The sequence below is a fragment of the Mesocricetus auratus genome, unplaced genomic scaffold (assembly GCF_017639785.1).
Source record: "Mesocricetus auratus isolate SY011 unplaced genomic scaffold, BCM_Maur_2.0 Super-Scaffold_15014, whole genome shotgun sequence".
Lineage (NCBI taxonomy): Eukaryota > Metazoa > Chordata > Mammalia > Rodentia > Cricetidae > Mesocricetus > Mesocricetus auratus.
Window position 1 is genome coordinate 17,924,024 of NW_024429186.1, and position 19,003 is coordinate 17,943,026.

At 51.5% G+C, this 19,003-nt stretch overlaps 1 protein-coding gene across 2 annotated transcripts in view; it reads left to right on the plus strand.

Moving 5' to 3' along the window:
• Positions 1-19,003, plus strand: part of Ccdc88c (coiled-coil domain containing 88C) — a 117,253-nt gene that overhangs the window by 85,376 nt on the left and 12,874 nt on the right. For both annotated transcript variants that reach the window (XM_040742622.1, XM_040742623.1), the window contains 8 exons: positions 336-524; positions 1,725-1,886; positions 2,965-3,242; positions 6,529-6,672; positions 8,495-8,681; positions 10,028-10,173; positions 12,748-12,837; positions 14,394-14,632. In XM_040742622.1, coding sequence (XP_040598556.1) covers positions 336-524; positions 1,725-1,886; positions 2,965-3,242; positions 6,529-6,672; positions 8,495-8,681; positions 10,028-10,173; positions 12,748-12,837; positions 14,394-14,632 — 1,435 coding nt within the window. The remainder of the gene's footprint in view (positions 1-335; positions 525-1,724; positions 1,887-2,964; positions 3,243-6,528; positions 6,673-8,494; positions 8,682-10,027; positions 10,174-12,747; positions 12,838-14,393; positions 14,633-19,003) is intronic.

A 19,003-nucleotide genomic window follows, 5' to 3' on the forward strand; every position in this document is an offset into this window, starting at 1 on the left:
TGAAGTCTGGCAGGTGCAGAGCTGGCAGGGCCTTTGTGAGTGTAGGACTGCCTGTGCCTGGTTTTGACTGTGTTGTGCAGTATAGCCTGAAGCCCAGGCAGGCAATAGAACCTGCCTGTCATGTAGCTGAGGTGAGGAGGACTAAGGCAGGTGTAAGTTCATGTCCCCGCCTTCCCTGTCCTCTCTAGGGAAACAAATAGCAAAAGGAGAGCCTCTGGCCTGTCCCTCCTCGGGGGATGAGTGGGTGGGTGTTGGAGGCTTTGGTGAGGGGTCCCTCCCTACCCACTAGTGGGCTTTTGCATAGCTCTGAGTCTGCTTTCCAATGCTGCTTACAGGTCAAGGATGAGCGTGAGCAGCTCAGGCAGACCCTAGAGGACAGAACGCAGGCACAGAAGCTGCTGAAGCCCCCTACGGACAAGGTGGTCGCCAGTCACCAAGAGAAAGAGGCCTGGGAGCCCGGTCACAAAGAGGCCACCATGGAACTACTCCGTGTGAAGGACCGGGCCATCGAGCTAGAACGCAATGTGAGTGGACTGCCCATGAACGGACCACCCTGTTACCAGTTGCCTCCATAGGATGTTGTCACTGTGAAGCCTATAGGGTAGCAGAGGGCCATGGAGGCCATTGGATCTAGTAGGATACTTCCTGAGTTGTCCTGGCCGGTCCCTTGGGTGCCTTTGTAGTTTCCTAAGAGTTTCTAATGCAAGGGGCACACCCAGTCTCCTGGCCCTCTGTGACAAACCTAGAGTCTGTCTACCAGCCTTCATCCCCATAGTGTTGTTTTCCAGAGCTACATCCCAGTACCACAGACTAGCTGTATCTAAACAAAGTTTTATCGACACACAGTCACACCTCTTATATGTCCATGTGGCTGCTTTCCCGGTGCCGTGACAGCCTTCATTGTTGGGATACAGATGACATGGCCATCAAACCTACAAGTATTTACCCTTGGCCCTAACCAGAAAAAGCTCTCCAGTGCATGCTTGTCCCCCTTGTCCCCCTGGTTCACAACAGTGATGTTGTGGTGGATTTTCAATAGACAAGCTGAGGCAGAACATTAGAGGCTGTCTCAAAATCACATGTCTGCAGCCCGTGTCCTGGCTCCTAGCCTGGTTAGTGGCTTAATAGATATAATCTTAGTTTACTACTTTTTAAAAATAATTTATTTTTATTTTTGTGTACGCTGGTGTTTTGCTTGCATGTGTGTCTGTGTGAGGATGTCAAGTCCCCTGGAACTGGAGTTACAGACAGTTGTGAGTGTTCATGTGGATTCTGGGAATTGAACCTGGGTCCTCTGGAAGAGTAGTCAGTGCCCTTAACTACTGAGCCATCTCTCCAGGCCTAGTCTCCCACTCTTAAGTACCCTGTTCACTTGCTGTCTCAAGTGTAGAGACACTTATTGCTGAGGACTTGAGCTCTGTGGTCAGTGGGCGTGGCTTCGGCTCACAGATATTCCATACCACAGGAAACGAATGGAGTCATGAAAGTGGCTTTCGTGTCCGTGTGCCTCAGTTGCTGGGCAGTAGCCCTGTAACAGATTGTCTTTTTTCCTGAAAATCCTGTCAGTTGTCTGTTTCCAAGAGGGAAAGCATTAACTTCCTGTGCTTGTAGAACCCCAGCTCTGGGCTGCATCTGCCCTTGAGGGTTCAGTTAAACCCCACGGCCTATGCCAGAGAGAGCTAGCTATCCATGCTGTGTGTAACTGACGCATGCTTCCCCTCCAGAATGCAGCTCTTCAGGCTGAGAAGCAGCTGCTGAAGGAGCAGCTGCAGCACCTGGAGACTCAGAATGTGGCGTTCAGCAGCCAGATCCTGACTCTGCAGAAGCAGAGCGCCTTCCTGCAGGAGCATACCGCCACCCTGCAGACCCAGACCGCAAAGCTGCAGGTAGTGCGACCCAGGACGGTTCCTCGGCGGGAGCTTTAAGGCCAAGCATGGGGCACCAGGGACTGGTGGTTTTTTAAAAGGCTTGCAGTAGACGGGAATCTGGAGGTAGTGGGGCGCCTCATGAGACTTCTATGGCTGGGCCTAGAGGTGTCTAAGTAAAACTTCATTTCTTTGCTTTTCAGTTTATACAAGTGAACATGATACACGCGCGCGCGCACACACACATGCACACACACAAAAGAGAGATTTGAGATTTGGAAATAGGTAAGCTTGCTTAAACAGTTCTGTACCATACAACCTGGCAGAGCTGTTTTAAACTGATAGAGGGGAAGTGGGCTATGACCTGACTTCCGTCTGCTGGAAGCAGCCAGTAGGGCCAGCATCGCAGCCCACTTATCAAGTGGCCTTATTTGTCGTTAGTAGGTGGTGGGAAAATGAACAGTTGCTCATTAATGTAACTTCTGGGAAAAGCTGCAAAGTTACGTATGGGGCAGAGACAATAAACAGGAAATGTATTTGGCAAAGAGGTTGGCTTTGTTTTGTTAAAATAAGAAAATAGGATGTTGATTTTTTTTTTTTTTTGTCTTGGAAAAAGTCTTTGTCTGGCTTTAATATCAGTACTCTAGCCCCTGTTTAGTTTTCTATGGTTTTGGGATTATGTTAGAGTACTCTAAAACTTCAGGGGTTCGGATACGGCCCATTAGTAAAAACGCTTAGCATGCACAAGTCCTCAGTGCAGGCCCTAGCAGAACAAAAACTAGTATGTAAAAATCCATCGGTAGACAGACAGTACTGATTGTCTGATACTCTTACAGATTTTCTGTTGGCTTATCTAGAAAATAAGCTTTCAAAAAATAACCAGTAATGGCATGTACGTGGTTTATGTGGAAGAATGAGTTCTGGAGATGGTTCAGGATGATAACCTTTCCATAGCCAGTTTTTACCCCTTCCCTCCACCCAGGCCCTCAAGTTCTGGTGGCATCACCCATGCCTGGCCTGCCTTGAGGTCCCTCTGGTGCTGTCTGTGGCTGGTAGTCCTGGGCCTGTCGCCACACATGCGGCTCTGCTCTCCTTACAGGTGGAGAATTCCACGCTGAGCTCCCAGAATGCAGCACTCGGTGCGCAGTACACACTGCTGCAGAGCCAGCAGACGGCCAAGGAGGCTGAGCACGAAGGTCTGCAGCGGCAGCAGGAGCAACTGACAGCTGCCTACGAGGCCCTGCTTCAGGACCACGAACGCCTGGGCGCCCTGTACGAGCGCCAGTCCTCGGAGTATGAGGCCCTCATCCGGCAGCACAGCTGCCTGAAGACATTGCACCGGAACCTGGAGCTAGAGCATAAGGAGCTTGGGGAGAGGTGGGGCCTGGAGGGGAATCATAGAGCCTGTGGGGCAGGAGAGGGCTGGGGTGGAGCCTGTGGGGCAGGAGAGGGCCGGGGTGGAGCCTGTGGGGCAAGGGAGGCAGAGGCCTGGGGAGAGGGGAGCTGGGTGCTTAGATGTGAGGCCGGAGAGAGGCCTGGGGTAGGGATACAGCCTATGGAGGAGGCAGCCGGTGTGCTGAGCCCCTTAGGTTGTCCCAGAGCTTCTGGGACTTTCCTGAGACCTGCACGCACCTCTGTTTCTCCCCCGCATTTCCTCTTGGCGGGCTGCTTCCCATTGTTGGTGCACCTGAGCTCTCCCCAAGGGAAGGAAATAGAACTTTTAGCAATTTCTGTTTCCTTTTTGTTTGTCCAGCCGGGGATTGTGGCAGAGGACACTGGGGTAAAGGGGTGCCATGGCTCACCCCGGCCCTGGGTGACCCAATGTGGACACTTGCAGACCTGTTCTCTAACAATTCTTTCTTCTCCCTTTTCCCTCCTCTCCTGACCCACACCCCTGGGAAAATCCTTCAGGCTGCCTGTGTGCAGGGTTGTGCACATTTACACTTTAGAATGCCTCTTCCAAGTCTTAAGTCTAGAAGGCTTGCTTAAAAAACCCAAATCCTCCCATTATGTTAAGCGTTGAATGAATGCCACAAAGCACAAAGAAATCCCACATCTGTGACCTCAACGCAGTTGGGAGGGAGAAGCCGGAAGGAGGGAGCGTGAGAGACTGCTCTGAGTCCCCAGACACCCTCCTATGGTTACCTACACCACCATTCTTTTATCTGCACCTGCCACTTTTTTTTTTTTAAGGTAAACTGTTCATGTGTAGGAATACATAAACGTTAACTTTTCACCATTGGCAGTTCCGGGTCTTGGGTTGTGTGTCATTAAAGTCACCCACTGTTGGCTGAGCTCCTGCCCCTGCACTGCGAGTTCCAGATCTCTGAGTAGGTGTATCTAAAGTCCCATCTGGAGTTCTGTCTCCAGAGCCTGGAGGAGGCCTGTCCAAAAAAGGAACCCACAGGAGTGGGACAGGAGAGAGCCGGCGTCCCCTTCCTGTGTTAGCAAAGTGCCCTCACTGCTAGCATTTCTGTTCCGCCCGCCTCAGCAGAACAGCTAGGCACCTAATACATTGGTTGTGTCTGGTAGGAGTGGCTGACATGCGGGAAATTTCCGTCGTAGGGATCTGCGAATGTTATTGCGGGCACTGATGGCACTTGTGGGCAGAATGGTAATGGCAGTGGATTTCCCCACTACGTCTGGCCTTTTTGCCATCATCTAGTGTCTCCTTCCCTGAGTCAGTCCTTCAGGGCTGCCAAGATGTTGACTTTCCCTTCCCACCAGATGGTACAGTTTCTGCCTCTGGACACCTTTATCCCCTGGCACTGTTCCTGCAGCCCATGCTGCATTCAGCACTTATTGGACCTATGCTACATGTGTGGTGTCATGTCTGTTCATGAAAGGAGCTGAGCTGACAGACTAACGCAGTGGAACCCACAGCATTGACACCGATACGAGCGTGATAACCTGCTCACCAGGCCTTTACAGAGCATTGTCTCCTTAGAGTCTTTTTTCTAAAGAGCTTGTGTGTGTGTGTGTGTGTGTGTGTGTGTGTGTGTGTGTGTGTGTTTTGTTTCTTTAAGACAGAGTTTTTCTGTGTGACTCTGGCTGTCTTCGAACTCACTCTGTAGACCAGGCTGGCCCTGAACTTAGAGATCAGCCTGCCTCTGCTCCCAAGTGCTGGGATTAAAGAGGTGCTCCACCACGAGGTTTATTTATGTATTTTATGTGTATGAATGTTTTGTCTGCGTGTACATCTGCACACCAGAAGAGGGCACCCTGTCCCAAGGACTGCAGTTGTAGGCAGTTGTGAGCCACCATGGTGTAAGTGCTGGGAATTGAGCTCAGGACCTCTGGAAGAATAATTGGTACTCTCAACCACTGAGCCATCTCTCCTCTCGGAGTCTTAATGACCATTCAGAGGAGGAAGGATTTTTGTAGATGGAGTTTGTGACTGACCCTGAAGGTCAAAATCCTGGCTTGCTATAGATGGCTTCTGCCAGCTACTGAGCATCTTTGGCTGGTTGGACACACAGCTAGAGGCACGGTCTTCAGTCTGTGCAAGGGACTTCGTGTGCCCGTCACACAGGAGTGACAGAAGTCTGGGTTCGTTTCATTTGATGCTGAATTGGACTCCTGCCACATATTTACTGTGCCCTGTGGTGACAGGGACTGAGTGGTGAGCAAGGCTCCAAAGCCTTGTGCTGCCGCCCGCCCTGCCCCGCTTGATCTGTATGCTTTGCTGAAGTGACACAGGGGGAGTAGGAATTGGGAAGCCTTGCTGGTCTGTTTGTGGCCTTTATTTGTAAAACCTGAATTCTTCCACAATCATTAACCTGGCTCTGGAAGCCATACAGGTTCCCTCATCTTATCTCTGCGCTTCTGCCATGGTGGGGCCACCTCTGTACTTTGGCTAATGGCCTCGAAAACATCTGTCTTTGAGTTTCCTAACCAGGACCCTTCCCCGGGGCTCCAGTGAGGTGGCCCAGGCTCCGCTGCTGTGGAGGGTAGAAGTTAGAGCTGAGACTGGAGACCCCAACAGTGGGACACCAAGAGCGTGGCAGACCCAGATGAGAATTGGGAGGGGGTCCAGGATTTCTGAGTCGGCGTTTGAGAAGTGTGCCTCAGACCACTGCTCTCACTGACTTGTAGGTCCTGGAAAGGACAAAAGTCAAGGCTCGTCCTTTCCACTCTGTGCTCTGCTGCCCCCTAGTGACAGCTGTGCAGTTTACAAGGACTGAGAAAGAAAATTCAAGCAGAGAGACTGCACACTCAACACCCCCACCCCCACCCCAGTGCCAGTGGGAACAGAGATGTGGGCTCCCATGGAGTGGGGAGGGTGTGAGCAGGGATTAACGGTCTCATACAGTGGAATTTAGCTGTTTATTTTGTGGTTTCCTTTGTATCTACTGGTTCTTAGTGAACCACCTTGTAACATGAGTCTCTAAAAGGGTGTCGACTGCAGCCCTTACGCTCTCAGGTGACCTACAAATGTGGCTGGCTGTGACAGGGAAGCCGAGGGACCAGAGAATGGGAGAGGACTCGGGGCCTCAGGGAGGTCCTGGCTGACCTGTGGCAGCACTCAGCTTGCTTCCCTGCTGTCCAGCCTCTGATCACCCCACAGAGAAAAGGTCTCAGAGGAACCCCAGTCTCCCAGGGTGCGCGCTGCTCGTGGCAGGTAAGGCCTGGCCGCTCCTCCAATGGCTGTCTCCTCCACCAGGCACGGAGACTTACAGCAGCAGAGAGCGGAGCTGGAGGAGCTGGACAAAGTGCTGAGCAGCGAGCGGGAGGCCCTGCAGCGGGAGCAGAGGGCCAGCGCGGCAGCCACAAGCGAGAACCAAAGGCTGCGAGGAGAGCTGGACAGGTGAGCGCCCAGGCACACCCACCGGGGCCTGGGAGGTGTGGCAGGGACCCAGAAGTCTATTCAGACCAGTCCTCACTGAAACCTGCTGCCAGAAGGCCTGTGAACTCCCCGTCGTGTGTTTTCACAAACTGCGTGATGAGGGCCAGGTGAGGAGCCGAGAGCCGTGCTGGGCATGGATGGGGTGCTATTCAACCAGTACAGGAGAGGATGGATCACGTGTCTGGACAGACATCGTCATCCTCAGATGTCAGCCCCGCCCTCGGGAGCCACTGCAGTCCTCCTTATTCAACCTGCTCACTGGTGCTTATTTGTAGCCGGAATCTCACTCCTGTTCTGGATCTTTTGTGGGTATGCGCAGAGCTCACAAAATACCTAAGTCGTCGGGTTTACCCAGCTACCTTGTTTCATCTCTCCCACCTGCCAGGACCTGTTTGTGCCATGTCTTTAGTGCTCAGTGGTGCGAGTCCTCATCTTGCTGTGTTAAACAGCCCCAGGCCTAGTGCTCAAGTGCAGTCGGGTTCCTGAGTGCAGAGGGGCAGCCCTGTGCCTAGCAGAGAAGCACGGGTGTTAGATGAGCCTCGCCTGCCTAGAGTAGAGGGCGTGTGCGTGTGCTTCCAGAGAAGCACAGGTGTTAGATGAGCCTCGCCTGCCTAGAGTAGAGGGCTTGTGCGTGTGTGTGCTTCCAGAGTTGACTGTCTGGCCCTGGACAGCCTGTCGGTGTGCTCTTTCCCCGGGCAGGGCCACCTCTCCACTCCCAGCTTTCCGCGGTTGCCCGTATTTCTTTGGGTAGGGTGGAGGTCTCGCGGGCCTCCCCTGTGCCGTTGGCCATGTTCGTTGCTGTCATGCTTGTGTAGCTCACGTTTGGGCAGTCGCGCTGGTGAGACTTTATGGGTGTAACTTTGGATGTACTTGGAGCAGTCTCAGAGTACAGTCCCTAATCCTCTGGCTCCTAGAGTCTTTTATACCCTCTTCTGCAGTGTTCCCTGAGCCTTAGATGTGAGAGTGTTTTATAGACGTTATCGGTGTGGTCTGGGCTCCACGTCTCTGTGTATTGATTGGTTGAGGTCATCTGTAGTAGTTTCTGCTACAAAGAGAAGTTTCCTCAGTGAGGGCGACATGGCACTTACCTGTGGGCATAAGAACAATTGTTTATAGGTTGTTACTAGGGATTATGCTGCTTTAGTAAATTACTGGTTGTAGATTCTCCTCCAATAACCATGATTTCACTAGTTCTGATTAGTTAGCAAGGTTTCCAGTACCAGGCATGATCTCTCTCTTACTGAGTGTGTCTTAAGTATAATTTGAGTGTGGTTGGTTACAACCAAGTAGGTACCACCACTGTATCTGTAGGGTGATCATGCCATGCTGGTGGTTCTAACGCATCATGGCTAAGTGGGACTCTTGGTTTCTTCTCTCCTTTGGAAGCTTATGGACAGTGTTTTAGAGAAAAAATATTCTCTGAATTTTTTTTTAATAGCATAGCTCCCCCCCCCCCCTTAAACCAGAATGCCTGAAGTGTGATGTAGAAGGCTACTGGCCATGCTGTCCTATTGAGGCCAGTATCTGAGCCTGCATGCCTCTTGTCCCCCTCACCCCCATCCAGACCAGTATGTCACCAGGGGTGCCCTCCTAGAGCCCCAGGGAACACCGTTTGGAAAGCAGCTGTTTTGCTCGGAACTCTTCTGTTGCACACGGGAGGTTGACTTTTGTGTGGGCTTGCAGTCGGCCACTGTGGGAACGAGTAAGGACCCCCCAGCTGCAGCCCCTTCTGACGTCTTTGGAATGCTTTTTAGCTTCCTTGGCTGCCTCTCTCCCTCCCTAGGGTCAGTTTCCTGCACCACCAGCTGAAAGGGGAGTACGAAGAGCTGCATGCCCACACCAAGGAGCTGAAAACGTCTCTGAACAACTCTCAGCTGGAGCTGAACCGCTGGCAGGCGCGCTTCGATGAGCTTAAGGAGCAGCACCAGAACATGGACATCTCACTGACCAAGCTGGACAACCACTGTGAGGTGAGGTGTGGCTTTGCGCAGGTCTGGGAGGGGCTAGCAATCCCTCCTCCTGGGTGGCTTCTCTGAGACTGGAGGTGTCCTTGGAGCCAAGGTGACTCCAGAGTGGCACCTGTGGTAGGAACATGTCAGAGGAACATTGGCTCCGTGAAGTCAGCGGTGGCTTCTGTCGGTACTTCAGGACATGGTGGCACCATCTTCTGTGCCCCTTCATTTCAATAGACCGCTACTTGAGCAAAAAGAGATGGAATTGAGTGTGCCTGCCGGACTGAGGCCCCGGGGCAGGGTGATCCCGCTGCCGGTGGCACAGAGCTGGGTCAGAAATGGCCATTGTGAGGAGCAAAGCCCTCTATTAGATAGGGTCTCAGATAGATCCCACTATCGAGTCTGAGGAAACCAAGAGGCTCCCCCTTATTTGTGAGACACAGACACCCCTGGGAGACAAGTGGGCAAGTAGGGAACTTCAGCCCCAGGCGCTAGTGTGCAGTCACTCAGCCAGATCTGAGCTGCCCGCGGAGGATACCCTGGCCGGTGCCCTGTTGGGGAGCGGTGTCACTGCCCAGGAACCCCCATCCTCTGGGGACTGCCATTGCAGGAGCTGCACTAGGATTCGGGGGCGGGAGGCTAATCTCCTTTGCCCTCCTAGTTCTGCTCGTCACAATCATATAAGTTGTGCAAAATAATTGAAAAGAAAAAGGCAGATTTTGATCCTTCAGTTAGTGGTGAAGTTAGCCATGTGGGGAGGAGGCACATATTTCCCTCCTGTGGCATGCTGGGAGTTTCACTGTAGCTTCTGTGTTAGCTCATTTTCATCCTCAATGAGGTACATAATGGATAGGAGCCCAGTCTCTGCCTCCCAAGCCTCTGGGCCTTCCCACTACAGCACAGTACTGTTCTAAAACAAAAGTCTGTGAACCTCAGCCCACAGGCCAGAGCCTCCCTACCGCCTGCACTTACACAGCCCTTGAACTCAGAATGGCTCTTGACATTGTTAATGGTGGATGCTGAAAAATCAAAATCAAGTATACACACACACAATTTTTTTTTGTTTTTTGGGGGGGTTTTCTGTTTTTTTGTTTTGTTTTTGTTTTTCGAGACGGAGTTTTTCTCCGTAGCTTTGGAGCCTGTCCTGGAACTCGCTCTGTAGACCAGGCTGGCCAGTAGATGAAGCATACCATTTCATATGTAATCTTGAGTTCCCCTTTATCGTACCGAATCTTCAGCACTCGCTGTCTGTCTTGCTTCACACCTCCTCCAGGGGCGAAGTGCAAGTGTTCCTTTCCCTAGGGAGGCCGGGTTCTCAGCGTAGTGTCACAGGGCATGTGAACGGCTGCTGGTCTGTGTTTCAGCTGCTCTCCCGGCTCAAGGGGAACTTAGAGGAGGAGAATCATCACCTGCTGAGCCAGATCCAGCTGCTGAGCCAGCAGAACCAGATGCTGCTAGAGCAGAACATGGAGAACAAGGAGCAGTACCACGAGGAGCAGAAGCAGTACATGTAAGTGGACCGTGGTAGGAGACGTGTCAGGGTCCCCGACCACTGTCCCCAGCCCTCACCTAGGCCCCTGACTTCCTGTCTTCTCCTCCAGTGACACCTATTGCTTTCGAGACAGAGAACAGCACCAAGCCATTAGGGTTTGGAGAGTTGGAGATGGAACTATACCATTTTATGGAATGTTCTAGATTTCTGAAAGAGGTAGAGGTTAGCTTGCACATGTGCATACATATGTAGGGATGGTGTGTGTGTGTGCACGTGCGTGCGTGCGTGTGTGTGTGTGTGTATGTTGCATGTTGCGTGTTGTGTGTGTCAAAGGTCAGCCTGGGAGTATCATTTGAGAAAAGGTCTCTCGTTGGTCTGTACCTTCCCCATTAGGCTAGACTGACTGGCCAGTGAATCCCCTGGGTCCTCCTGTCTCTTCCCCACTGGGATTACAAGGGCACTCCACTCTGCCTGCTTTTTATGTGGCTTCTGAGGATCGAACTCGGGTCCTCACATGCTTCCATGGCAGTTACTTTACCAACTGGGTTGTCTCCTCTGCCCTCATTTGTTTTTCTGAAGTATTATCCTGGAAGGCCTCTCTCTCTGTAGACTTGAGTTCCTTTGTAGAAATAGGAGGCCATCACCAGGGAAAGAGTTTAGATTGAATGCTGAGAATCAGTTTCTCTCCTTCACCTGACCACAGCAAGGAAGTTTGTTCTGTGCCTTGATTACCGCCCCCCCCCCCAGCATTATGCAGGCCCTGGGAGCCTGGAACCCTGGGGTGACATGTATGGGCAGAGCTGTGTCCCCTCCCCCTGGGATTGGAGAGACACAAGCGGGCCAGTGGAGGGAACCAATCCGCTTGTGCTGCTAAGATGCCAGGAGGCCAGGTCGGTAGGGAGGTTGAGTGTGGCCGGTGATCTAGGTGCTGGGAATGTGAGAGAGGGGTGCCTGCTAAAGACACTGAATCTACTGGGGCGTGTTTGCAGGGATGTGGGTCAGAGGTAACGAATGTGAAGACAAGCCCCGTGGCGTGGATGATCTGAAGTGTGTTGTGCTAAGCTGTGCCTGTTCCTCCCCATGACCAGCACCTTGGGCCAGCCCTGTGCTGCTGGCCTGAGTGTGGTTAAGATAAGGAGAGCCAGCCGTGATGGTGCACGCGTGGCTTCAGTCCCACCACTCAAGAGGCAGAGGCAGGTGGATTTCTGGTCTACATATCTCATTCCAAGTGAGCCAGGGCTACTCAGAGACCCTGTCTCAAAACAAAGTTTAAAAAGGCAGTGTTTATGGAGAGGTGTGGTCACTGAACCCCTGGTGCTTTCCCAGCTCTCTCCGATGTAACTCCATGGCCTCCTCTTTGCCTCATGCATCTGCTCGTCACCTACTCGAGGACGGTGTATGTGAAAGCCCACACTGTAATTTGGGATCTAAGTGGCGGTTGCCTCTCTGTAATCCGTGTGGTAGAATCACCAGCCGAGGCTGGCTAGGTGCTAAGGAGCAGTGCAGCAGCCTGATCCTAGGGAGATTATTAGTGCTGCTTTTTGTATTAGAGAGTGTCTGTGTCAGGCCAGCCAGTGGCTTGGCACACCTCTCGGCAGCCTGCACCCCATGGGTGCCTTTTCCCAGAGTGCAGGCTTGGCAGTGGGCTCTTGGGAAAGTTTTCAGTGTGGACAGGATTTTCTCTGCTTCAACAATGAAGTGACCCCAGCAAGTCACCACCTTGGGCCTCCCTTTCCCACGAGGAGTCAGCTGACCACACAGGAGGCCCACAGAGTTCAACAAGCATGGCAGACACCCAGGAAACAGAGGCAGTGGTGCTGTCGGTCGCTACTGTGACGTTGAAAGTGTGAGCCGGTTTCCACCATTTAGAAGCTGAGGTTTGTTTCCTGAGCTTCTGGCTTTTCCAGTGGTCACCATACCCAGCTGTTTTCTTCCTGCATGGTTGCTCTGCTGGGGCTGGCTGCCCGGGGCGTGCCCAGGCTTGCCATGGCCTGTGGCCTTCTCTGCTTGTCCTCTGAAAGCAGTTTGCCTCACAAGCTGTTACCAGGCCCCAGGGTGCCTTTGCTGCCCTGGCATTCGCGGTCTCGGTGCTCCAGTGTTAATGTGCCTGGTGACATTGCTGCGTTAGCGTGTCTGCCCCAGGCCAGGGGTGCCCAGTGTCCTACACAGTTCAGCCTAGCTGGGAAGTCGTGGGGGTTCTGAGCATGAGTTCTCAGCTTGTCAGAAATCTGCTCTCTTCCGCCCACTTAGCTGGATCTCAGGTATTCCAAGAGCATGCATAGCTGGGTTTTTGTTTTGATTTTTTTTTGAGATAAGATCTCACTTTATAGCTTTGACTAGACTGGAACTCAATTGTGTAGACCCGCCTGCCTCTGCCTCCTGAGTCCTGGGATTAAAGGCGTGGGCCACCAAGGCCAGGCTAGATTGATAGCTGGTACTGCTGATCACAAATTCCCAGTTCAGTGACCAGTGTGATGGTGACCTTCCTCAGGTCTGAGTCCAGACGCTGGTCTCTGATCTAGCTTAGTCTCCTTAGTATGTCACTCACTTATTTAAACTGGATTGATCGATTTCCTGTCCCTCTGTTCACAGAGACAAGTTAAATGCTTTACGGAGACACAAGGAGAAACTGGAAGAAAAAATCATGGACCAGTACAAGTTCTATGACCCTGCTCCAAAGAAGTGAGTAGATCTAAGATCAGTGACACACAGTGATCATAGCCAGCTTAGCTAAGACGCAGCCTGGGAACCATAGGACAGGACCCTGCACCCCTACTTACAGGTACCCCTACGGCAGTGGTTCTCAGCCTCCCTAATGCTGCGACCCTTTAATACAGTTAGTTCTTAGTAATAATTCTGTTACGAGTCATAATGTAAACATCTGATATATGACCCCAAAGGGGTCGCAAACACTGGTTAAGAACCACTGCCCTAATGGCAAAGAAAAGAGAGTTTCTCTAGGCCCCGCCCTGTATACCCCAGCTTGTCCTATGAGGGGGAGGCAAATGCCATCCAGTTCTGATGAGACACCGGGGTGACTCACCCATGAGCCCTGATACGAGGCAGAAAGTTGGCCGGGCGTTGGTGGTGCACGCCTTTAATTCCAACACTCGGGAAGCAGAGGCAGGTGGATCTCTGTGAGTTCCAGACCAAGCCTGGTCTACTGAGTGAGTTCCAGGACAGGCTCCAAAACAATACAGAGAAACCCTGTCTCGAAAAAAAAAAAAACAAAAAACAAAAAAAAGAGGCAGGAAGTTGTGAGTCAGGGTCATTAAAGCTGAATGGCATTGTTGGCTCGTCAGAGTTTTTAACATGGCATGGACAGCACAGCTGTGGCCCTGTAAGGAAAAGGGGTTGTGAGCAGAAGGCCTGGGTGGGCCCCCACAGTTGCAAACGTGGTTTACACATGGGCCCTGTTCCCTCTGTAGACACACTGCCTGCAAGGGATGACTGCAAGCATGAGCAGTAGATCTGCCCCCATGAGCAGTGGATCTGCCCCCATGAGCAGTGGATCTGCCCCCATGAGCCCTGGATCTGCCCCCATGAGCCCTGGATCTGCCCCCATGAGCAGCAGCCCTAGGTTGTGGGGCTAGCTCAGTACCTGTAGGTTGCCCACCATCTCTTGTAGTGCTTCCCCTGGCCACTGGCCTGAAGCCTTTAGCTGTCCCTACGGACTGTCTTGGCCAGGCCATGGAGTCTGTCTTCTGTGTGGTGGGGAACCAAGGGGTGGAGTGACAGGTAAACGAGCTGGAGGAGCAGCTCCAGGTACCTGAGAATGTCTGACTAGTGCACTTCCACAGTTCCCAGACACCTGTGCCCCTGGCGCATGCGCTGAATGCCTCTCAGGGAATACCGTCATGCCATTGGTTGACGCTAGCAGGTAATATGCTAACGTGACTTTCACATAAGGAAAAAAAAGAACAGCTAGTTAGCACAGCCGCATTCTTGCCCACCACAGATGAGTAGCAAGTTTTAGTGCTCCTCTTCCAGGAGGCCAGCATGGGTTTCTGAGGCCACATGCCCTTCTCCTGCTGTGTAGCCTGCACCCAAGAGTTAGGCTTCTGAATTCCAGACCTTAGGGGTGTAAATAAGATCATCCTTTCTTGAGGGCACTGGAATCGAACTCAGGACCTTCTAAATGCTAGGCAAGAGCCCTGCCACAGAGCCACACCTCCAGCCCAGTGCCATTGTTTGCCTCTGTGAGCATGGGTTGTGACTTCTAAAAATCTTCCATCTAGGAAGAACCACTGGATTGGAGCCAAAGCCCTAGTCAAACTTATCAAGCCAAAGAAGGAAGGTTCCAGAGAACGGTTAAAAGCCACCACAGATAGCCCCCCATGGCAGCTGGAGCCCTCGGACCCCGCCTCACCACCTGCCTCTCAGGCTCTCAGATCACAGCCAGAGAACTCCGACAACCCCGCATCCATTTCGAACTGTGCGGAAGAAAGCGACGCCCACAACGGGCCTGTGGGGAAAGGTAGGCACAGCTGCCAGAGGCGGCAGAGTAAGGACAGAGGCTCCACTCGCTAATGGAGTGTGCCATGCCTCCGTGGGAACGTGGCGGTGTGTGTGTCCCTCCCTGGACATGTCACCAAGCCTCTGCTATGGCTGTGTTACTTCAGAATGGGAAGCAGCTTTTATTACCTGGGCTGCGTGGTTACTTGAACATCCAGAGTTGATGCTTGGGCAGGCCCCTAGGGAGGCACGGCAGCGGATGTGCTTGGGGCTCTTCAGATGTGTCAAAGGTTTTATCTCCTTTCAGTGCTCACTTGTTTATCATACCGTCTGCATGCCCAGTTTCAGAAAGCCTTGAGTAGCTACCGTCTTCATCATTTGAAAAGCCCCTTGGTTTATTCACATAGATTTGACCTCGAGTCCTGTAGTCTTGGGACACTGGGTGTATCTTCCCTGAGGGTTGGCGTTTGGAATTGCCCCGTCTCAAGTAAGACAGGGACACTAGTCGTCCATGTTGTGGTTCTTCAAGCATCTCGGGCCGCTGGTGACAAGAGAATGACAGGCAGCCTTTGGTTACATCACTTCACCACTGAGGTGTCTTATCATATTCCCGTGCAGTAAAAGTCTCATCTAAAAGATAGGGCTGGCTCGGCAGTGAAGAACACTGGCTGCTCTTGCAGAGGACATGGGTTTGATTCCCAGCACCCGCATGGCCGCTCACAACTGTCTGTAATCCCAGCTGCAGGAGTCCAGTGCCCCTGTCTGGCGCCCACAGATGCTACATACACATGGTGCACCTGATACATAAGCACTCACACGCATGCGATAAAAATACCTGTTTATTTTGGGGTTTTTGAGGCTGGGTTACTCTGTGCATCCCAGGCTGTCCTGAGACTCACTCTGTAGACCAGGCTGGCCTTAAACTCAGAGATCCACCTGCCTCTGCTTCCCAAGTGGGATTAAAGGTGAGTGCCACCATGTCTGACTCTTTTTTTTAAAATAAGGCAGATTATTGTGCACAAGGTAGGCTGGTATGATACCGACATTGTTACCTCAGTCACTGCCAGGTCTATAGTGACTGAATGCTTTTGAAGCTAAGTCTGGATTTCAGATCTGTTATGATATCCAAAATGACCCTCTCAGAATCTGAAATATAAGTTAACTTAAACATTGCAAGAAATTCAAGTTTTTGCTTTGTTTTTGCCAGGCTGCGTTATTTATGCCAGACCTTCACCCTAAGTAACTTAAATTTTTATCAAAGACACGGGAACTTTCTGAGTGTGTGTCAGGGAACCCATGGCTCTCAGGGCTGAGGGAGCGCCAAGAACGAGTAACAGGTGCCCTCTGTTGTGGGTTACAAGTACTGGTGTTAGCTTCGGCTGTGAGGAGAGTTCACGCTCCTGTCGGTTGCACCTCCATTCTTCATGCAGACGGAGTAGGTGAAAGGTGAGTCAGGGCTGAAGCAACAGTAAGCAGGGCCTCATGCCGCAGGGCCTCATGCCGCAGGGCCTCATGCTGCAGGTCAGTCTTGTCGAAACTCATTATATAACCCAGACAGGCTGTGAACTCATGACAGTCTTCCGAGTCCTGGGATTACAGAAAGAGCCTGCACACCCTGCCTGCCTCCTAACTGGCTCTAAGCATTAGCTTAATTAGCGTTTCTTACAGCCAGAGAGGGTCTGTCGCCTTTTGAACGTTCCCCCTTTCAGCCTACATTGTCGTTTTAGCTGAATGAATCAGCTGTGCTCAGTCTAATTAAGTTAAGAAAACTTTGAGAAGCCCTGGCGTGGTGGCACACCCCTTAGTCCGAACACTTGGGAGGCAGAGGCAGGTGGATCCGAGTTTGAAGCCAGCCTGGTCTATAGAGTGAGTTCCAGGACAGCCAGGGCTACACAGAGAAACCCTGTCTCAAAAAAAGAAAAAAAAGAAAAAGAAAAAAGAAAAACAAAAAAGGCAAGCAAGAAAACTTTCAGAGAAAGAGTGTCTACCTGGTCCAAACTGCCACTGGGATCTGGGCATCCACGGAACCACTGTCCATGCTCTCTGTCATCTAACCCCTGAGGTGGGCATTATTACTGTCCAGTTTTTATGCCGTTTACTTTTTAGAAGATGGTCTCATGAAGGTAGCACTGAGAAGGTAAAGCTGATGTAGAAATAGAGATCCAAGCCTCAGACTCCTGAGCTGGCACTGACAGCAGTGGTGCAATTCTCTTCCGTGCCTCCCTCAGCTGTGGTCACTAACCTAGGCCCCTTTCCTGTAACATGGGATTCGACCACTAGGTGGTGCTGTGGCAAAAGAAATAGCAGAGACCCTGGTCTCTGCTTTAATCCAAAACCAGAAATCTATTGGATCACTTAATACCACTGAAAGGTTTGCTCAGGAGCTTAGATCAGTTGCCTGCTTTGTGGTGTCTCCACTTGAACGGCCAAAGAGTGGAGGACGTGGGGGGATCTGATGAAAGGAAATAATTCCCCCAGGTCTGGGGGGGAGAGTTGGGGAGTTGGGGTATGAAAAAGAGTGTTTCTAAACTCACATTGCCAAAGGAGGCCATTCTAGAATTACAGCCTATTGTGAGTGCTTCGGGTAGACTGTACCCTGACAGTGGGCCAGCGTGTCATTAGGTGTGTCCGATGAGTTGTCAGGGAGCCTGTCATTAAAATGAATGAGTAATAGGAGCTGGCTTCCCTGTTAATGAGCATTCTTATTTAATAATTTAGTGCACTGAAATTGAAAAATCTAAACCGGCAGCTCCTGGGGCAGTGTAGCTTTCCTGATATGCTTCATGAGTGATGGTTGGCACCGGGGTGCTGCTAAATTAAGTTGAGTCAGAGCATAATTGGTTCTGACCCGGGTATTGGGTGTTGGGTAGACAGGACTCCACTTTCCTCTGCTCGCCCTGCTAACCCAGACTCATTTGTGATTATTGTTCATTCATTTGTTTGTTCTTTTGTTTTTCCTCTTTGGGTTATCACATTGATAACAATTTAGCGTCCCAGCGCAAAAAGAGCCCCTTTTTGAGAAGCAAAAGCAAGGATAAAGACAAGTCTCCGTCGGCCCACCCAGCTCTCTCTAAGCGCCTGCGGTTCTGGCCCTCCTCTGACATCCCATCCTCTCCCAGCGAGTCTGTCTCTCTCTCAGACATTGGGGATTTCTGATCCCCCCCCTTTACCATGTGTCTGCATCATGTGTCCCTTCTTCATTTCTAAAATTCAAACTACCAACCAAAGGAAGTTAGTCCCTAAAGGCCACGTGGTCCCTAGTGGACCCCTGTTCCTCACCCCAGTTACAAAGTAGCCATCGTGGATTCTGATTGCAAAGTAGAAGATGAGTTGTCATGCTCCCTGGACCATTCTTCAGCACAGCACAGTTTTAGGGGACCCTCGGGATGTACGCACGCGCACTAAGTAAGTGAAGAGGCCTCGTGTTCGCCCCCTCCCCGCATCTGCAAGCTTCTGTCGTGTGCCTGTGTGCAAAGCAGGCGAAGTGTAGTCAGTTACAGCTCTGCTTCCGGAATACCCACCTGCGAGTGAGCTGCATTTCTAGAGCTCTATTTTTAAGCAGCTAAGCTCTGTCCCCCTCTTTGTCAGAGCACAGAGCTACTGGCTTCCGCTCCTGAGCCCCAGTCTGTGTTTTGAAAGATTACCAGCTCTGCTCTAGCATCTTGAATAACTGAACTGATTTTGCCCAGCCAGAGTGGTGTTTTATGACTGTGCTGTGATTCTTTATTCTTTGACATCTTGGCTGGTGAAATTAAAACCCTAGCGGACAGAACAGTTATCAGGACATAAGTCACAACCAGGCAGGGGGAGATGCTGGCCAGAGAGGCCACCACCACTGTCATGTTTCTGTCTGGCACCACAGCTCTGTGATTTGGGCCGTGGCATCCTGTCTCCTATATGGTAATTGCATATTTTCCCCTAAAGTGGTTCACCGTTTGCAGTTCACTTTATCTTAAAAAGGAAAAGTTACTGTCAGGTCTGTGCTGCGTGCACTTGGAAAGCAAGTGTCACCGTAGAAATCAGGTGACCACATAAACCTGTAACCATGACAACATTAAGGTTGGTTATTATTGCCACTGATTTCGGCTTGTGACCCTGTCTTTAAGAACACCAAGCCATCATAGTCCCAGAGTCTGTCTTCCTCGCATGCTGTTGGAGTTGTGCTGGTCTGTCTGGTGCTCATGCTGTCTGTCTGCCCATGTCCCGCCTTCTGGGCCTCTGTTTTCCACTAACCCACAGGAAGGCCTCATCACTTCACTGCCAGACTCTTGAGTCTTGCTTCTCATCAGGCTTACCATCCAAAATCCAGTCCCCCCCTCGGTTCAGAGCCAAAGGCCTTGAAACCACGGCGAAGAGCCCTGAAGATGAAAGGCCAGGTTGTGCAAGAGCGGCC